Raw genomic sequence first — 17,193 nt, 5'->3', positions numbered from 1 at the left:
TGTGATGGACTCTCAGGTGTAACGAAGGGACTGCAGGCAGGGACGCCTTATGCCCCCTGTGCTGGCGTTTCGGTCGAATCCTGCGCCGAACTCGCGACTAATGAGGCACGCGACTCAGTGGCAACTTGGCGCATAAAAATTACCAAAGCCGATCGACGCTGCATTCTCTGTTAGGAGTTGGCGACGACGGAGAGGGGGGGCCAGCATGTGTGCTTGTCAGCCACCGTCGTTTACAGAGTGAGAAGGTGCCGGCTCACAGTCTACTTTGTTTCCCCTTTCGGCAAAGGACACACCGGTGCGAGAATACGCGAATGCCAGAGCGAAAAAGCAAGCATGGTGTAGCCCTTACACCTTGTACATGGGCCGTGCGATGAATCGCCACGTCCGTGCATTCTTTGCTCTCACGTCGACACGAACGGAAATACGCAAGAGTCTCCCGGTTACAAGATTTTTCATGTGTGTCGTTTCCCCCATTCCCTCTTCATTCTGCCTCTCGATCTAACGATACGCTGTGCTAAGCGAGAAACTGCCCTCTTTGTGGGCCTTCCCGCCTTCTTCCCTTTTCCCATTCTGCTGCTCTGAGGGAGAATGTCTCTGATGTGTGTGCGCGCGTGTGTGTGACTCCCCTGCTCATAATTTGCCCGCTGCTTGTGTCTCTGCTCTTCTCAGCTCAATTCAGCAAAATTTTGTTGATGCCAAAAGAAAAAAGAACAGAAAACAAAAAAACAAAACGAACGAACGCACACGCACACACACACACACACACGAGAGAGAGAGAGGAGATGTGCGCGGCGCTCATCCATCCACGAGGCAAAGCGATGATGGATCGCTTTTGATCTTTTTTCTCCCTTCTTCTCCGCTTTCCTTTGCGTTTGCCCTTCTCATCTCTCACGCTGCCCAGTGGCGACTTTACCATCACCCGTGCACTGCGTGTTTGCGTGCGCGTGTAGATGTCACTCTCTTATCTCTTGCAGTCTGCGTTCGCTGTGTGAAACGACTAGCTCGTGGCGAAGCGCAAACGGCAGAGAAAACCTTGTTCCTCCTCCCCTCTGCCCTGCTCTCTTTAATCTGTTGCTCTTTCGCTCCCTCCCTTTTTCATGCAGCTCTTTACTGGCCGACTTGCACGGAGTGAGGCGGTGCCCAAGGCAGAGTAGGGGCATAGTACGTTCCAGTGCCGGTAGCGAGACACTCACTGACCGCAAAAGTATTGGCAACACGGAAAAACTAAAGCACCAACATGCCTGAAGCGCAGTTCAATGGGCTACGGGTCATCAGTGGCGCGAATGTCTTCTGCAAAGCGAGAAGAAAAGGAGTGAAAGGGGTTGACACACGCATGTGAGGCGCGCGAACACGTTGGTGACGTTGTCGTCACTGCGATGGAGGGAGAGGGCGACGGCTTGGTGCGTCCTGCGTTGCCATTCAAAGATAGACGAGGACGCTTGCGGATCTCCTCATTCGCTGTGTTTCTAGGTAGAGGCGAAGGTACACTCACATGTCATCTTTGATCATCTCCCAGCCTATTGAGCGTGATGAGAATCGTGCATTTTGCACCTGTTTGCCCTCACAGCAGCTCCATCTTCTGCCTTTTCCTATCACGCAACTCAGCTGCGCATCAGCTCGCTCACTCTTTCTCTCATTCATTCCTCACCTCTTTCATCTCCCCCTCCCCCTCCCCCCCTCCCCCCCAAAAAAAAGCCATCTGCCCATTACACCTCTACGTTGACTTTCACAGCGAGCAATAACGGTGCAGCTCCGCTTTTCCGCCGGGGACTTTTCTTTCTTTCCTCTCCTTGTGCCTGTGCGACTTGGTGTGTCTGTCGACGCCGTAGCTGGCACACACAGGCGCCCTTCTCTCTTCCCCATTCACGCACGCCCATACGCACCCTACAGCCTCAGCTACGCGTGCAACTGGCGTAGTGCTCCTTTAGTTGCCTTGCTCTTCGCTTTCGATTTTGGTGTTGAAAGTGCGTCCTACCGTCACTTCTCTCGTTGTAGCGCTGCTGCTTTTTTTCCTTTGCATCTCCCTTTGCGTTCTTTCCCACTCCGCGTGGCGTTGCCCCCCTCCTCCCTTCTCTCCTCCTCCATTCCGTCACTCCCCGCCTCCCCACGTAGCGCACCTGCATCCTTTGTGCTTTCTTCTCGTAAATTTCTCCTTATCCCTCTCCCCCCCCTCTCTCTCTCTCTGAAACCGGCTGACTGGCACTGCTGCTGCGACACATACCCACCACGTGCCCCTCTTCTTCTTGTCGATTGTGCTGCACTTCCCTTCTTCCCGAACTTGTTGACAGCAGAGGCCCACCGCACGTCGCAGTGAAATCTATCAGCTGCAGACGCGTCGAGCCTGGTTCTGCCCAGACAACCGTCACCCGCTTTCCAAGCACCAGGAGACACCCACTCGATACAGCAGTCAATTCTCTCCAGCGGTGGCGCCATGTACGTCGCTCGCTCCGCGTATCGCCAGCTGCTGCGCGTCGGCAAAAAAGTATCGGAGAAGTACGCCGACCCGAATGACATGTGCTTTGCTCTTTTTGGCGTTCTGGTGAGCCGGCACGACTTCATCAACGCTGGCTATGGCAGCACCTTTCCCACTATTCTGCGTACTTGCTTTCTACGACCCACCATCGCCGGCTGCCCCCACGACACGACGAACGCGCGCACGAGCGCCGCCTTTGATACCCTCCGGCGGCTGAACGAGCTGAAGGCGTCCAACGCGGCCTTTCGCATTCGCGAGCTGCGGCGGGTTATGTCAGATGCAGCAGAACAAAGCAGCACCAACCCCGTCGCCGCTGCATCCGCATCGACGGACGGCAAACCCGCTTCTTCGCCTTCATCAACAGCTGCAGGCCAATCCGCGTTGCCATCCTTGTCCTTCGCGTCGTCGGAGACAGCCCACACCACTGCCGTGACGTACCCGCTCGACGAGGAAGGCGTCCACCTCATCCGTGGAAGCGTCCTGATCGAGCGTTCGTCGCGGCGCCGCATCCAGAACTTCACTCGTCACTGCGTTGTATGTGAGCCAATCAGCATGACCTTTCCGCCATACCGCTTCTGTGTTCCACCAGAGCCATCCTACTTGCTCGCCGTGCGCAGCGAGTTTGCTCTTTACGCCATCACCGATGTGCTCTTGGCGCTGTCGGCGACTAGCATCTTCAACACACATCGGCACGCCTACCTCTCTCAGCAGCAGCAGTCTACCGAAGCCAGTCAGTCACTGACAGACTGGGGCATTCGTATCAGTGGTGGTGACGAAGGAAGCGAGGATGTACCATCCGAGCAGAAAAGCGCTGGTAGCAGCAGCAAGAAGGCCAGGGGTGGTGCAGGTGAGCGGAAGAAGATCGCCGCCGTCGCGGCTTCGCCTATGCCCGCTGCTCCGACAGTGACTACTGCCCCACTGCCGGAGACGCGCAGCTTTCCCACCACACGCGAGGAGCTGCAAGAACTGGTGCGCCAGATTCCGACCCGGACGGTGATCCAGACTGACGTTCTTGAAGTGGAGATAACGACTGAGTACGTCTGTTCCAACCCGTCGGCGGCAACGGCAACGTCACCATCAGTGGCCGACCACCTGGTCAAGCAGAGCAAAGATGGTGCATTCGCGTCGACGACGCCGCTAAAGCGCGGACTGACCGCTGACGGTCGCGACGGCAGCGTCTCCACCAATGCCTCGATGCAGAGCGAGGACGCAAAGGCGCATTTGTTTCTTTACTACGTATACATCCGCAACCGTGGCCCGCTGAAGAATCCCAAGAGGTGGCACGCGCAGGTGCTGTCGCACCACCTCGTTGTGATTGATTCGGCGCAGGGGCAAGTGCTGGAGATGGGCCGACCCGGGGTTGTGGGCAACTTTCCGCTGCTGCAGCCAGGTGCGTCGCACTGCTTTGAGAGCGGCGCGACCCTCTCCGGCCCGGAAGGGTTTCTCCGCGGCTCCATCCAGGTAAACCTCTTCAACGACGCTGGGGAGGTGATGATGCTCGACGCGGCGATCGCGCCGACACGGCTGACGGTGGAGGTGACGAGCGCTATCGGCTTCACCTCTTCCAAGAACACGAAGGAAGAGCTTGTGCAGCGGAGCTGCGACTCGTCGGCTCAGCCGACGGCCGGTGTAGGTTCGCCTGAGGATGGCGTTGCTCCAGGAGGAGAGGACTCCTCCTCTGCAGGCGGGGCAACCATGGCGTCGGACAATGACCGTGGCAACTTTTCAAAGCCAAAAGGTGGCAAGTAAGAGAGAGTGCCGGCTCCACCTGCTTACGCTCCACTGTCAACCTCTCTCTTGCTCGCTCTCTCTCTCTCTGTGTGCAGTGACTCTTTTCACATCTTCCTCGCTCCTTGTTCTCCTCCCTGTTGTGTCACACCTTTGCCTTCTCAATGTACTCTCTGTAACGCACACACACACAGAAATAGCGAAAAGCACGTGTGTATGCGTGTGTGTTGAGGGCGAGGTGACGGTGGTGGTGGGGGGCGGATGTTCACTGACGTTTCCTACAGTGTGTTGGCTATCATTATGTTCTCTTCTCTTTTCTGTTTACAGATTACGACGACAGAGACCACGACCACCACAAACGTGCCCACCATCGCGTGGGTCGATCGACGCAAGACAACGCCGTGCCAGTGCGGCACAACCCATGAAAGGGAAGGACGGGATTTTTTGCCTCTCTGTTTCTCCTCTCCTTCTCTGCCTGTTGGAACATGCGTGAAGAGGACGGCACGGCTGCCCGCCGGGTATCGCTGTGCCCGCAGACACTGTCGGTGCCTCGCTGACCATCTTCACCCTCTCTTCTTTCGTCCTTTTCTTTATTCTCCACCGTACACGCCCGGCTGCTGCTCCCCCTTCACCTGCTTCTCACGTTCTGCGCGTGTTCCTGTATCTACCCCCCTCTCTCTTTCTGGTCTCACTGGTGCTGCGTTCAGTGCAGTGTAGCATCGCCGGAGTCCGCTGCTTCGTCGACTCATCGCGTATGCCGGTGTGAAGCTCTCGCGTCAGGGTTTCCAAAGGTTCTGCCGAGAAGTCCGCTTCACACCCTCACCTCCTCTTTCCTCGTTTTGTCGTTCTCAGTTTACTTATCGGCAACGTCGGTATCGTTTCCGCGTGTATCGCCGCCACAATGGACGCCCCGGGTACTGCGGTAGAGCAGTACTTCAACCAGCTCATACACATGCGCCTCTTGACACAGGTAGTGGTGTCTGACAAGCAGGGCAACACGATTCTCGCCTGCTTCGGCACGCCAGGTTCGATGGGCGGCGATGTGAACGGCATCAGCGGCAGCGGCGATGGACAGGAGGGCGAGCCACCAATGGAGAGCAACGTCACTGTGAGTGGCGCGCGGTACTTCCAAAATCTTGAGCAGCTGCAGCTCGGTACCCCCACCTATATCACCGCTCAGTATCATGACGCCGTTGTGGTGCAGTTGATGGAGTCTGGTGGGTCGATCCTGACGCTGATCGGGAGCCGGGCGAGGGGACATTGCACTGGTGGCTTGCTTTCTCTTGTCCCGCAAATCCACAGCACGGCCGTGTACACGGAGCTTTTGCGAAAGGTAGAGGAATGTGTACAGTAGTCAAGGACTCCGAGAATGAGAGAGCAAGCGAGAGAGAGAGAGACAGCGGCTGTTCTGAGTTAGCTGCGAGGTTGACGGTGCTTGAGTTGCTGTTATTACAGGTGATGCGTGGTATACTGTGACAGGGATGCGGTGCCGTGTGCGACGAACGAGTGACTCATTCCAGTATGACGTACGCACGCATGTGTGTGTGTGTGCCGGATTTGTGAGTAATGATGGAGGACATGGCAGCGAGTGAGAGGCGCACTTAAAGATGGGTGCAGCACGCAATACAGTGAGACCCTGTCAAGAGCTCTCGTGCTATTCGCCCCATCCGCGTATGTTTCCTTCCCTTTCCGTGGTCGGGTGCGTGTGCGCCTCCCTCCACCGCCCCATTTCAGCTCCCTCCTCTCCTCCCTCCGCTCTACCTCTCCATACGCCACACATGCACATGCCTGCGCGCGGCTCTATTTCTCAGCTCTTTGCCTTACAGCTTAGCGCGATCTGTCCACAGGAGAGGCCTCACCAGCACGTACGTGTCCACCGTGTCTTCGCTTTTTTGTGTGGAGGCCTTCAAAGCTGCCTCGCCCTCTACTTGGTGTGTGCTGACGCGCGTGAAAGGGGGCCTCGTAAGCATACTGAACAGCCCATGCTGTGCAAGCTCGGTCGCGTTGACACTCGTCTCATTCCTCTTTTGTTGAGTGCGAAACAGTAGGCACTTGCGCAAAACAAGCTCGTGATTCCAACCATGAGCAGCGTCAACGATGCCACGGGAGCCGACTCCCACAACGACTCCATCCCGCTTGATATAGAGGAGAGCTCCATGTCCATCTACTCGGATGAAGAGGGCGAAGGCGACTACGACCCGTCTAGCCAGCTCTCCGAAGACGCCGCCTCTTCGCTCGACTACAGTTCGGTGAGTCGCACCTACGCTTCCCACTCGCGCACGAGCGGTATGCACGCACGCTCGGAGGACTACACCGGCACCGCCAGCTATTATTCGAACGGTGCTGCCTCCAACTCGTTCGGCTACGACGACGAGGACTATTCAAGCGGTTACGGCTCCCTGACCTACGGCGACTCTGCGCTGCGCTCCCCACAGTCGGAGCTGAGCTCGACCTTCGCCTCGCTCTACTACGAAAACGAGTACGTGGTGAAGATGCGGGCCACCCTGCGCTTCCTGCGGCGTCCCCTCTACTACTTCGTCTTCACCACGGCCGGCAGCGGCGTTGTCGGGAGTGTCTGCCGACTAGCCACAACCTTTGCCAAGCGTTTTGTCGAAAGCGGCACCAGCATCGCCGATCCCTCCTTAGGCGCTTGCCCGGGTAGTGCCGCGAGTTGCGCCAGTAGCTGTTCGAGCCTGCCGTCAGGGTACCTGAGCGTGCCGGAGTGGCTGCGCGATGTGCGCGCATCGCTGCCGAGCGTGATGGAGATGTCGGCGGCGTGGCTGCTGCGTCGTTACGGTATACCAGTGCTCTCGGAGGTGATGCAGAGGCAGCAGCAGGAGTCCGCCACGGCGGCGGCGGCAGCGGCCACCATGGCAACCCAGGTCAGCACCGGCGTGCAGGAGGTGTGGCACTCCTGGCAGAAGACAGGGCCGTCCATCCCGGTGGCGCTCTTCTTGCCAATCTTTTCCGCAGTAGTCTTTAAGGTGGCGCAGCACGTCCGTCCTAATGCCTCAAATCTGACAGAGATGCTGCGCCCACGGCAGGACGCCGAAAACGTTGACGTTGCCTCCGTACAAGTGAAGACCCCGTCACCGACACATCCGTCGCTGGTCCTGGAAGCCAGTCCGATCCCGGCGACGTCGTCCTCAGCAGAGAGCGTGAGCCCACAGTCCGTGTCGGTGGACTTGCTACCTTCCTCGAGTGGAACGGCGTCTGCCACGATGAACCGCCACAATGCCAACGGTGAAGGTTTGAACTCGAAACCCGCACCCCTAACAGTATCACCGGCCGACATCGCTACCGCGACGAGTGTATCCCCTGTAGTGCCGCGTGTGAGTGCCTCGGACATCGATGGTGTTTCTCCGAGCTCGCCGGATGACTACCCGGGTGACTCGAACGGTCGGTCCCGCTCAACAACGCAGGCACCGCAGACACGTCGGCGTGCTGCTGACGTTGCGGCACGGGAGGGTGACGAGAAAAATGGCCAGGCGCTTGATGTGCACGCCAATGCCGACGTAGCGTATTTATCGCAAGTGTCGGTGTCGCCGTCGCCGCGCCCTTCAGGGGGTGACTACAAGCCAGCGAGCGAACCACCCGGAAAAGTATTCTCTGCTGCTTCTCCGTCAGTGTCACCACTGCCGCATGTCCCTCAGCCGCGCTTTGAGGGCAACGGGACGAGTCGAATCCTCCCAGCGAAAAACTCTACCCTGCGTGGTGATCTCGTGGCTGCGGTGGCAAATGTGGGCGAGGTGTGGTAGGCAAATGCGACTGTCATAGCTTCTGTGCGCTACAGCTGCAGTGTTTTCGTGCTGCCCTCTTTCCTTCGCGATGTGGATGGGCTGCTCGAGGCGCCGTTGTCCCTGATCGTGGAGCTCACGGACGACCTTGCCGCCACCACCCTCCTTGCATGCCATCGTGGTGTGACGATGTTTGGCGTGACGGCGTAGTAGTGGGATGCGCAGGTGGAGTTACTCGGTACATTTGCCCACCACCGCCACGCTCTCTACACATTCGTTGCGCAGGAGTCCGCCAACCCGGCGGTGGCTCCCAGTGTCTTGGTCGGCACGTTGCGGGCGGGGGCGCCGGTGAATCAAGTTTTCTGCGACTGCTTACTGAAGGAGAAGGCAGTGCAGGAGCAGCAGCAGGAAACCCAGCAACAGCGATAAAGGCGTCCTCTCCCCGTTGAAGTATCTGCAGTTGTCGCGCACCGTTATAGATTTCTTCTCCTCGAAGTCAACGCCAACCATCTACTCCCTCATCCCTCTCTCTACCTCGGTTGGCTGCTTATTCTGGCACCCATCTGCGTATGGGTGTATGTTGTTCATCATTGCCTTTCTTGTCCTTCGGGCGCATTGCCGTTCTCCCTTCCTACTTTTCATAGATATGCCATACACACTGGCCTCGCTAGAGTCTACCCTTCTCTGATGTCTTTGCCTTCTGTATGGTGTGCGCATGTGCCGTTTCCGTCCCAGCGGCCTCTCTTCCTCGTGGCTCCTCTACCGGTCTGCGCGTACACACGTTCTCTCTCTCTGTGCGCGCCGTCTTGCGCCTCCTTTTGTGTCTTCCATTTTTGCTTTATAGAGGGGGCCTCTTATCAAACGCATCGCGCGCTCTCTTTTCCCGCTCCTGTTGTTTGCCGCACGTGTGCCTGTCGGCGTCCTTGTATAGCCGTGCGTGTCTTGTCGTGTTCGCCTGCGTGTGAGCTGCCGATGCTCCCAATCGCTTTGTCAAACGCAGAGAAGACACGTCGTGCTTAGCCTCTCTCCCCGTTTCCCTCCATACAACCCCCTCCCCGCGCCCGTGCTCAAGAGAGGGACGCCCACGCCTGCAGCGGAGATTACAGGAGTCTCGCTCCTTTTCCATTTGCGTTCTTTCTCACGCTCCGGCGCAGATTCGGCGCTCTTCGCTCTCTCGGTACACCTTCAGGTTTCTGCGTGGCGCGTGGTCGCCGACAGCAGCCAGCAGGCGTTTTACACTGCCCCCCCTTTTCTCTTCGTATGTGGGACGCTGAGATACTCCTCTGTCCGTCTGTCCTCTGCTCGCCTCTCGTAATGTGTTCCCGTCTCTTCACCTCTCTTGCGTCCTCCGTCCCCACCTCTCTACGTCTCCCAACTGACGCAGGGCACAGACTCTCTGCGGTACCTCTCCTCACTCCTTTTTGGGAGTTGTGGGCCGCGGAGAAAACACAGCCTCAAGACAAGCGTGCACATCTGTGTGTCTGTGCAAGTGCAGTAATGTACAGAAGACGTCTCCCCGCCCGTCTCGCGCTTCGCTACAAGAATCAAAGTCGATGGCGAGCTCCTCTGACCGGTGTGTGCGTGCTGGTGTGCCTTCTGCTGGGACTCTTCGTGCTGCTTCACACTTCGTGGAGCGATGGCATGCAGCCCACCGTTTCAATGGTGCCAGTGCCGTCCTCGTCGCTGTTGCCGCGATTGACCGAGGAGACAATACTAGGGGCGTCAGGCCCCACTCTCGTCTCTACCGGCGCCCCTCTGAGCACACTCACTACTGCCGCCACCGCGGCATCGCAGCCGAGTCTCGCTTCAGATAACAGAGACAACACTGCGCGTGCAACGGGCGCGGCCCCAGCGGGGACCACGCACACCACCTCCGACGCCTCCCAGATGATGGAGGGACTAGAGCGCGACGCAGGCGAGTTACACAGCCGATACGCGGTAGAGATCGCTCACCTCGACGCCCTTGACGTCTTTCCCCTTCGCCCGCGCGAGCGCCGCATCTCCTTTGTCGAGTTCGCGCGCTGTCTCGGCACCCGTCTCTCCGTCTGCCCCGACACAGGAGTAGAGGCGGCTCGGGACGACCTCGCCTCCGACCGGTACGCACCTTTTCTCATCACCGTCACGCTGGAAAACACGCAGGACCTCAAGGCGCTGCTCTGCAACTTAACGGTGCCGTACCGCTACATCGTACTCGCCCAGAACGGCGACACACCTGAGGCGACGCCGTTTTTTCAGCTGCTGCGCCGCGTGTTCGCCTTCACGACGCGACTGACGGTTCTTCAGTTCCTCGACAACGTTGGCTTCGCCGGTGCCGTCAATGCCGGGCTGCGTGAGGCGCTGGCCCACCCGTTTAGCGAGGTGCCTTTTGTCCATATTCTGCACAACGACGTGCGCTTCTTGTTTTCGTCGCTCGAGCAGGCTGTGGCAGGAGCCTACAGGACGACAGCAAAGGACATGGAGACAATCGAGACTCTGGAGAAGGAGGTGGCGACAGAGCCGAACGAGCACACGCCGCTGATCTGGCAGCCAAACGGTCTGCGCGCGCCGCTTGTGCCGGGTGCCCCGTTGCCCCAGCAATACAGCCGAAAACCGGTTGTCGTCACGTCCGCGCTGTTGCCGGACCGTGCTCGGTACATGACGCCCTCCCAGCGCGCAGGGATGATGACGGGACACACCTCCTTCATGTTCGCCAACAGCCGCGGCGAGTACACGAGCGTGTTTCTCTCCCGCCTGGCCGTACTGACGGTTGGCTTCTTTGACGAAAACTTCTTTCCTATCCTTTACGACGACACAGACTACCGCTGGCGCGCTCACCTGCTGGGCTTTGTTGAGGACCGCAGCTCGGCGACGAGCGACCAGGTTATCTCCTTCGACCTCGACTGCGTTAACCAAGCCGTAAGGGACGGCGACGGCGATGGCGATGTGGAGGGTCGACTAGGGCTTCACAAGAGAGCGAGTGGCCCGACGCTGTCTCCGGAAGGCAGGGCCCTTCAACGCGACTGCCGCAGGGCTTTTTATGCCGGCGTGCAGTACGCCTATATGCAGCGCAAGTGGGGGGTGAAGGCCATGGCGGAGCTCATGGCGCCTCATACACCGCGGGAGCCGTTCAGCGGCGAGGCGTTCGCTGGTAAGCGGCGCCTGCCGCTGGACGCGTGGGTGGTTGATACGGGCCGGCTCACCAAGGTGCGGAGGTGGCTGCGCGACGTTGGGCGGATCCCCCTTGATGTCGACAGCTACAATACGGATGTTATTCTGCAGGCTGTCAATTCTTAGGCTGGTGGACGGCAAGGTGAAGTGAGTATGGAAAAGATGGTGGAGGTGTGTGTGTGTGTGTGTGCACGTGCAGGTCAGACTGGATGTTGAGCTCTGCTCTCTGTCGCTGGAGTCCTGCCTGGCAAATACCTAAGGACTGCGCGTCTTTCAAGACTGAGGCGGCTTTGCGCGCTTTGCTGGTGCTCTGTTGATCTGCCATATAGCCGTCTTGTCAAACGTTGTCACCACGCCTCTCTCTGTCTCATTCTTTCCCTTGCCCCCCCCCCCTCTCTTCACACACACGCACACACCTCCATCATCTGCTCTTTCACTCCTGCCTCATATTTCTTCTGCGGCAGCTTTCGTTTACTCCCGGGTCACCGCAGCGGGCAGCAGTCACGCTAACGGGGTGTTTGTACCCTCTTGCCTCTTCGTGTGGCAGGTCTTTCTCGTTGTCTCTGTCGTTTCTCTTCCCTCCCTTTTCGGGCTTGAGAAGTGAGGTGCGGGGAGAAAGCCAGACAAAACTGCGAGCGCGTCACGCTGGGGTTGATGGGAGGAGGGGGTATCCTGCAGTGAGTCATCCACCGAATAATTGCGTTGCTCTGGCCAATTCGCTGGCCTGCCTCTCTCTCTTTCTCTCTCCGCTGCTGTTTCTTCGTTCACGATCGCCGTTCTCTCGCCTACTCCTCCCTCCCCTCCTCTTCGCTCCTCTTTCATTTCATGTGAGTAATCTTGGAATTGTCCTCCCCCTTACCACCGAACGCCCAACCTTAGTGGCACCCGGTAATGCCGCCAGCAACAAACGTCCGACAGAAAGCGGACTATCAAACAGAGAGTATGGACGCTCCTTTCCCTGTGTGTGTGAGAGAGACATGGAGAGGAATTAGCGAGCGGGCATTGATGGAGGAGATCATCGACTTTGATGTCCTACCGCAGTAGCCTGATGGATTTCAGTGGCTACTCTGTCTGCGTATTGCGTCTTAAGTCTGTATGGATCCCTTGCGCTGACCCATGGGCTGTGGTCACTCATTCTCGCCTTCTCTCTGACTCCCTCTGACCCACTCGATCTGCCGCTCCTCTTCACTTCTCCGGCCTTCTTGTTGCTACGCCTGTGCTGTGCCGCTGGTATCATCACTGTTGCTGCTGTCCTTTTCCTTTTGGTTCTTCCATCATCCGCCATTGCGTTACTCGTGACCTGTGTGATACCGCGCCTCGACCACGTTAGCGGTGGAAGAGACAACCAAACACGTCTACACACGCACCTGCGCGCCCAAGTGCTCATCCAACTCGACTGCAGCGCTGCGCTTTATTCACCCCCCTCCCTCCTCCCCCCTCCCTTCCTCCTTCTCCTTTGTTCGCTTTGTGGGGTGCGCGCTCGCCTTGATATGTTTTTTCTCGCCTCTGCTGAGACAGACCACTCGACACCGAGGCAAAGACATACCTACAATCGATACCTACCGGCACATAGACTGAGGTGCGTGCTTAGTGCACCAACTCACCGCATAGACACCGGCTGAGCTCTGCAGACAATACCATCATACCAGACCCTCCACTCCTTCGGCAGACATAGTGGCGCAAGCAGTCCTCCCTCGTGTACGTGGCAGCATAGCTGAAAGCTAAATGGAGACAATCGCGGTAGAACGCGCTCCGTGCGACCTCTATCCTGCGCTTAGATCTGTTCCCTCTGGAGACCCGTCACTGAAAGACACCACTCTGCTCTGCGCTGCTTCAGCGCTGTGCTGCTGCGAAGTGGCGCCATCTTTCAACAAAGTACACGGTGACGCCACCACGGGGAGCTGTTGTGCAGCCGGAGCTCCAGCTTGGCTCTCTGCAACGGTGACGTGCGCATTGGATGTGTGTGTCCAGGTGCATCCTTCTCTCTCACCTGACGGCTTTGCAGATCTTCTCGGTGGCTGCCACGGCGTCACCGTGCGAAAGTCTAAACCGCACTTCGTGTGCGTTGCCTGCCATAACGCCCACAATCTCTGCGAGCTGCACGGTGGACTCGTCACGCTACCACTCTCTCCTGCGGATCTTGTCGCGACAGACGTGAGCACATGTAGTACGTGCGTGAAAAGTGCCACCCTACCAAGCGAGCCGTCAGGTCAAAGCGCGCGAGGCCGGAGCGTGCGGAGCAGCACCGTTGGTGACGCCGACGGGGGAGTCATGAAGTGGCCGACTGGTGGTACTGCAGCGGCGGGGTGTTGCACCACAGAGGCGTCTAGCTGCATCGCGGAGCACCTTGCCATCTCTAGTGCGGAGACGACGGCATGCGTGGCCAGAGGCCTGCCGACGGTGGCCCTTCTCGTTCGATTTCCACAGCGGTGCCGCCGTGCACTCGTACTGCTGCGCCCCTTGGTTATCAGGCATCACAAGAAGAACAGGCTGGTCTACCACGCATCTGTGAGACTCGTCAGCGAGAGTGTACAGCGAGCGGCGTTGACGCCATGCGGTGACGCAGCTGTGCTACTGGCTGACACGTTTATCCATGAGGCGCCACTGCCTACGTGCGAATCCACCCGGAGCGGCGATGCCTCGGTGACGCTGGTGCTGCGCGGAAGCCACCTACCCCTGCACGACCTAGAACAGCGAAGCGGCACGCTGCAGCCGCTGCTTCTTCATCTTGGGCTGCGCGGCACATCAGCTCGACAGCACGTCCTTCGGTCGCTGCTGCGTAGTCGTGTTACAGGGGTTTGGTATCGTCTGAGGCTTCTCGCACACAGTACCAGCGGAGCGGAGTGCTGCTGTCCTGTCGTCTCGGAGCTCGCGCTCTACACCAGCGAGGGCCACACGCTAGTGTTTGAGCCTATCATGGGCGACACGGCGCACGAAAGGCTAGCATTGGCGGGCAGCATAGACTCCTCGATGACTGTCATCTACACATGCACCGTCGGGACTCATCTACTTTTCTCGAAGCGGAACGAATGCACAGCCGCATCCTCCATTGAAGTCTCTCAACGCCGTAACAGAGCCGTTGGTGGAGCGCTTCTCGTTGCACCACCGTGTCGATTTGCAGATCAGTGGCGGCACTCTCCATGGTTCGCAAGGGCTCTGGCTCTCTCCACAGCACCGTCTGCTGCTTTATCAGGTGCGCTCGCGTCGGGCGAGCGAGGCCGTCGCGGCCACCGGAACCGCACCTCTTCTGTACTTGCCATGAGCCATAACCGAGGGGTGTGGCTGCTTAGAACAGGCTCGCAGCTATACGTGGCGAGCATCCCAACAAGCACAGGTACAATGGAGAAACACGGCGACGCGGAGGCTGCCTTCACTACTGCGGTGAAGTTGGATTCCTCGTATGCTCTCCATGACGCGCAGTACGTGGTGTGCGGTGGCCATGCTGGATTCTTGTTGCTTTGCCGACGCATCGGCGCGAGGGCAACGCAGCTGTGCGATCCCACCTCAGCGATGAGCCCGGTGACAGTTACCTCAGCCGCTGGCGATCGCTTTGTCCACTGCTCTCGTCCGCAGCGCTCTCTGCAACTCCTGTTTCTCTCCCTCACGGGAATGGGGACAGCTACTGCTGCGTCCGACGGGGCCATCTCGCCATTGTTGCTGGTACCGCTGATCTCTTCTTCGACTCTCGCATCACTGCCGCTGTCCTTCGCCAATCCGTCGAGTCGACTGCGCTTCGTCTGCGCTGTCTCTGCCGTTGACACGCCTGGGTCGATTCTCGCGACAGAGAACCTCAGCGATACCCTGTACGCCGCCATCAGCAGTAGTGGCGACGCTCGTTACCTGTGGACAGTGATGGTGCGCCTCCCGTCTGTGTGGCCGTCGTGCACATCGCTGCTCCAGTTGTGCCCAGGTGAGTATGGCGGAGTCGCAGGAGGAGCGGGTGCCGCTACTGGTGGAGCGTGCCGGGCAACGTCGACGCTTCAATGGACAGCCCACGCGCTGAGTGCTTTGTTCCCGCACGCATGTCTGATGGTGGGCGACGACGTGGTCACTGCGTGGAGAGCAGCGGTACAGGACAACACTGCTTCATCCCTCAGAAGGGCGTCGCCGTCATCAGTCGCGGATAAGGAAAAGGCGTGGCTGCTGGAGACGGCGCTCGAGGCAGCACTCTTAGAGTTGAACTATCCGTACAGGCACAGAGCCACTGCTGCTGCTGCTGTCTCAGACGTGTCCCTTGGTCGAGGACTCCGCGCGGACAGCACCGCTTCGTACTACCCCGCAGGTACGATTGCGTTTCACGACACGTTGCACGCACTTCTGCATGCGTGCTTCTGCGGGGATGCAGCGTGTACAGCCGGCGTGGTGGCCGTCTTCGCCGGCTTCTCCACTGCCTTGCGCATGAATGGTCTCCTGGTCGGGTACCGGGACTGCCCAGTTGCCAGTGATGTGGGCGTCGTGGCCACAATGCGGGTTGTTGCTTTCTTGCATGGGTGTGCGCTGCTTCTCCGACACGCGATAGAGGACGTGGCGGCTATGGGTGACGTGTCGGCGCTGCTGGCGTGCGCATCCCACTTAAATCAGACACTGGCATCAAGCGCCGCACGAAAGTCACCGTTTGTCACGTCACCAACGGCATGGGAGGTGTGGACTCTCTTGCTGCAGCCTCTCTTTGACTTTGTGTGGGGCGTTGTGCAGGCGTACGGCGCATCGACAGGGGTGACGGCCGGTCTGCTGGAGTACTGCAGTCCTGCGACGCGGTCGATGGCGCATGCGCGAAAACTGTGGTGGCCGTATGAAGGCAATGCTGTCCACGACACAAAGCTCAGTGGGGCTGCACTGCTTAAAGCTCCGGGTGAGGTGTCCCCCAGCACCGGACCGGCGCCCCATCTCGCGGCTGCAGTGCTGTCAGCGGAGCACGGCGGTGCTGCGCCGCCCTCCGTTTCACGCACCCCTGTGCCAGCTGCTGTGTCCTTGTCACCGGTTGCCGCTGCGGCAGCGGCAACATCATCGTATACGAATGCAGAACTGTACGAGGTGGTGCGTCGAGTCTTTCTCATGCAGGGTACCTCAGCAGCGCTGCGTCTGCTTGACGAGCTGCAGCGACACGAGAGTACCAAAGCCGGTGTGGCTGAAATGGCGCAGATGCTAGAAGCGATGCAGCGCCGCCTTCAAGGGCTCCACTTATAAGGGCAGCGCGCAGTGGCAGTGAGGGTCTATGCTGCCGCCGTTGAGTCTATCTCGGTCTCGTCCTTCCACAACTTCCTTATCAGCGGCAATGCACCCCTCTTTGGCAACCGCATCAAAAGGAGCAGCCGGTGACATCAATCCCCCCTCTACCCATACAGCTCAGCGGTGAAGCACAGCCACACAAGAAAATGAGAACGAATGACCTGTGCTCATGCGAGGTGCCAACACACTGGATGTCGCCCAGGCGGACACGCTGATACAGGTGTGTATGGACGCCCGCACTGTCGAGGGTGCACTTCCTATCTCTGTGTGCTCTCTTGCCTCTCCCCCACCTCTTCCCTTCTCTCTGCTCACCGGGTTGCCTTACTCTTCGCCCCTTTGCTGTCGCTTTTTCAGTTCCCTCTTCGCTTTCCCCTGCCTTTCCCGCTCTCCTTATCCAGGCACACCCACACCCACCCACACACCCACCCACACACCCACCCACACACCCACCCACACACACACACATCACCCAGGACTTTCCTCTCTGTCTCTATTCTGCTGCTCAACTTGGCCTCCACTTGTACCGCTCGCATCTTGCAACCTGTGGCGTGCACCCACCACCCCCCGCTCTCTCCCTCTCCGCGACTTGCGAGACACGTTCCTGCCTGCTAAACCCTGGGGTGAACTGAAACACAAAACACACCAGGCTCTTGGCACCACGTGGACTTTCACACGGTGCTCACTACGGGAGCAGTTTTTCAATTTATACTGACATGCTTACCAGAGCGTGGACTTGCTTATTCCCCCTCCGATTAACTTTCCCTCTCCCCCGTGTATATAGCTGAGCCTTTCTACCAGAACGAGGGTGGAGGACACAGAGCCCCACCGCAGTCGTGCACTTCTGTTCGTGTGTGCGACTCTCTATCCGTCTTCTCCCTG

General features: G+C 58.7%; 5 protein-coding genes across 5 annotated transcripts; all 5 read left to right on the top strand.

The window, feature by feature from the left end:
* Positions 1-2,431: 2,431 nt before the first annotated feature.
* On the top strand, positions 2,432-4,222 carry LPMP_260560 (hypothetical protein; the record flags this gene model as incomplete). The annotated part of the gene is made up of 1 exon (XM_010701575.1): positions 2,432-4,222. One exon carries the CDS (start codon positions 2,432-2,434, stop codon positions 4,220-4,222), a length of 1,791 nt encoding a protein of 596 aa, XP_010699877.1.
* Positions 4,223-5,102: 880 nt separating this feature from the next.
* LPMP_260550 (hypothetical protein) lies at positions 5,103-5,555 on the top strand (the record flags this gene model as incomplete). Its single annotated transcript, XM_010701574.1, has 1 exon — positions 5,103-5,555. One exon carries the CDS (start codon positions 5,103-5,105, stop codon positions 5,553-5,555), a length of 453 nt encoding a protein of 150 aa, XP_010699876.1.
* A 727-nt stretch (positions 5,556-6,282) lies between these two features.
* On the top strand, positions 6,283-7,959 carry LPMP_260540 (hypothetical protein; the record flags this gene model as incomplete). The annotated part of the gene is made up of 1 exon (XM_010701573.1): positions 6,283-7,959. The coding sequence occupies one exon, from the start codon at positions 6,283-6,285 to the stop codon at positions 7,957-7,959; it is 1,677 nt and encodes a 558-aa protein (XP_010699875.1).
* Positions 7,960-9,252: 1,293 nt separating this feature from the next.
* On the top strand, positions 9,253-11,211 carry LPG1L (galactofuranosyltransferase lpg1-like protein; the record flags this gene model as incomplete). Its single annotated transcript, XM_010701572.1, has 1 exon — positions 9,253-11,211. The coding sequence occupies one exon, from the start codon at positions 9,253-9,255 to the stop codon at positions 11,209-11,211; it is 1,959 nt and encodes a 652-aa protein (XP_010699874.1).
* A 1,599-nt stretch (positions 11,212-12,810) lies between these two features.
* Positions 12,811-16,272, top strand: LPMP_260520 (hypothetical protein; the record flags this gene model as incomplete). The annotated part of the gene is made up of 1 exon (XM_010701571.1): positions 12,811-16,272. The coding sequence occupies one exon, from the start codon at positions 12,811-12,813 to the stop codon at positions 16,270-16,272; it is 3,462 nt and encodes a 1,153-aa protein (XP_010699873.1).
* Positions 16,273-17,193: the final 921 nt, after the last annotated feature.

Source organism: Leishmania panamensis, assembly GCF_000755165.1.
Source record: "Leishmania panamensis strain MHOM/PA/94/PSC-1 chromosome 26 sequence".
NCBI classification, from domain to species: Eukaryota; Euglenozoa; class Kinetoplastea; order Trypanosomatida; family Trypanosomatidae; genus Leishmania; species Leishmania panamensis.
The sequence above is the reverse complement of the archived record's forward strand: the minus strand, read 5'-3'. Positions and strand labels throughout refer to the sequence as shown.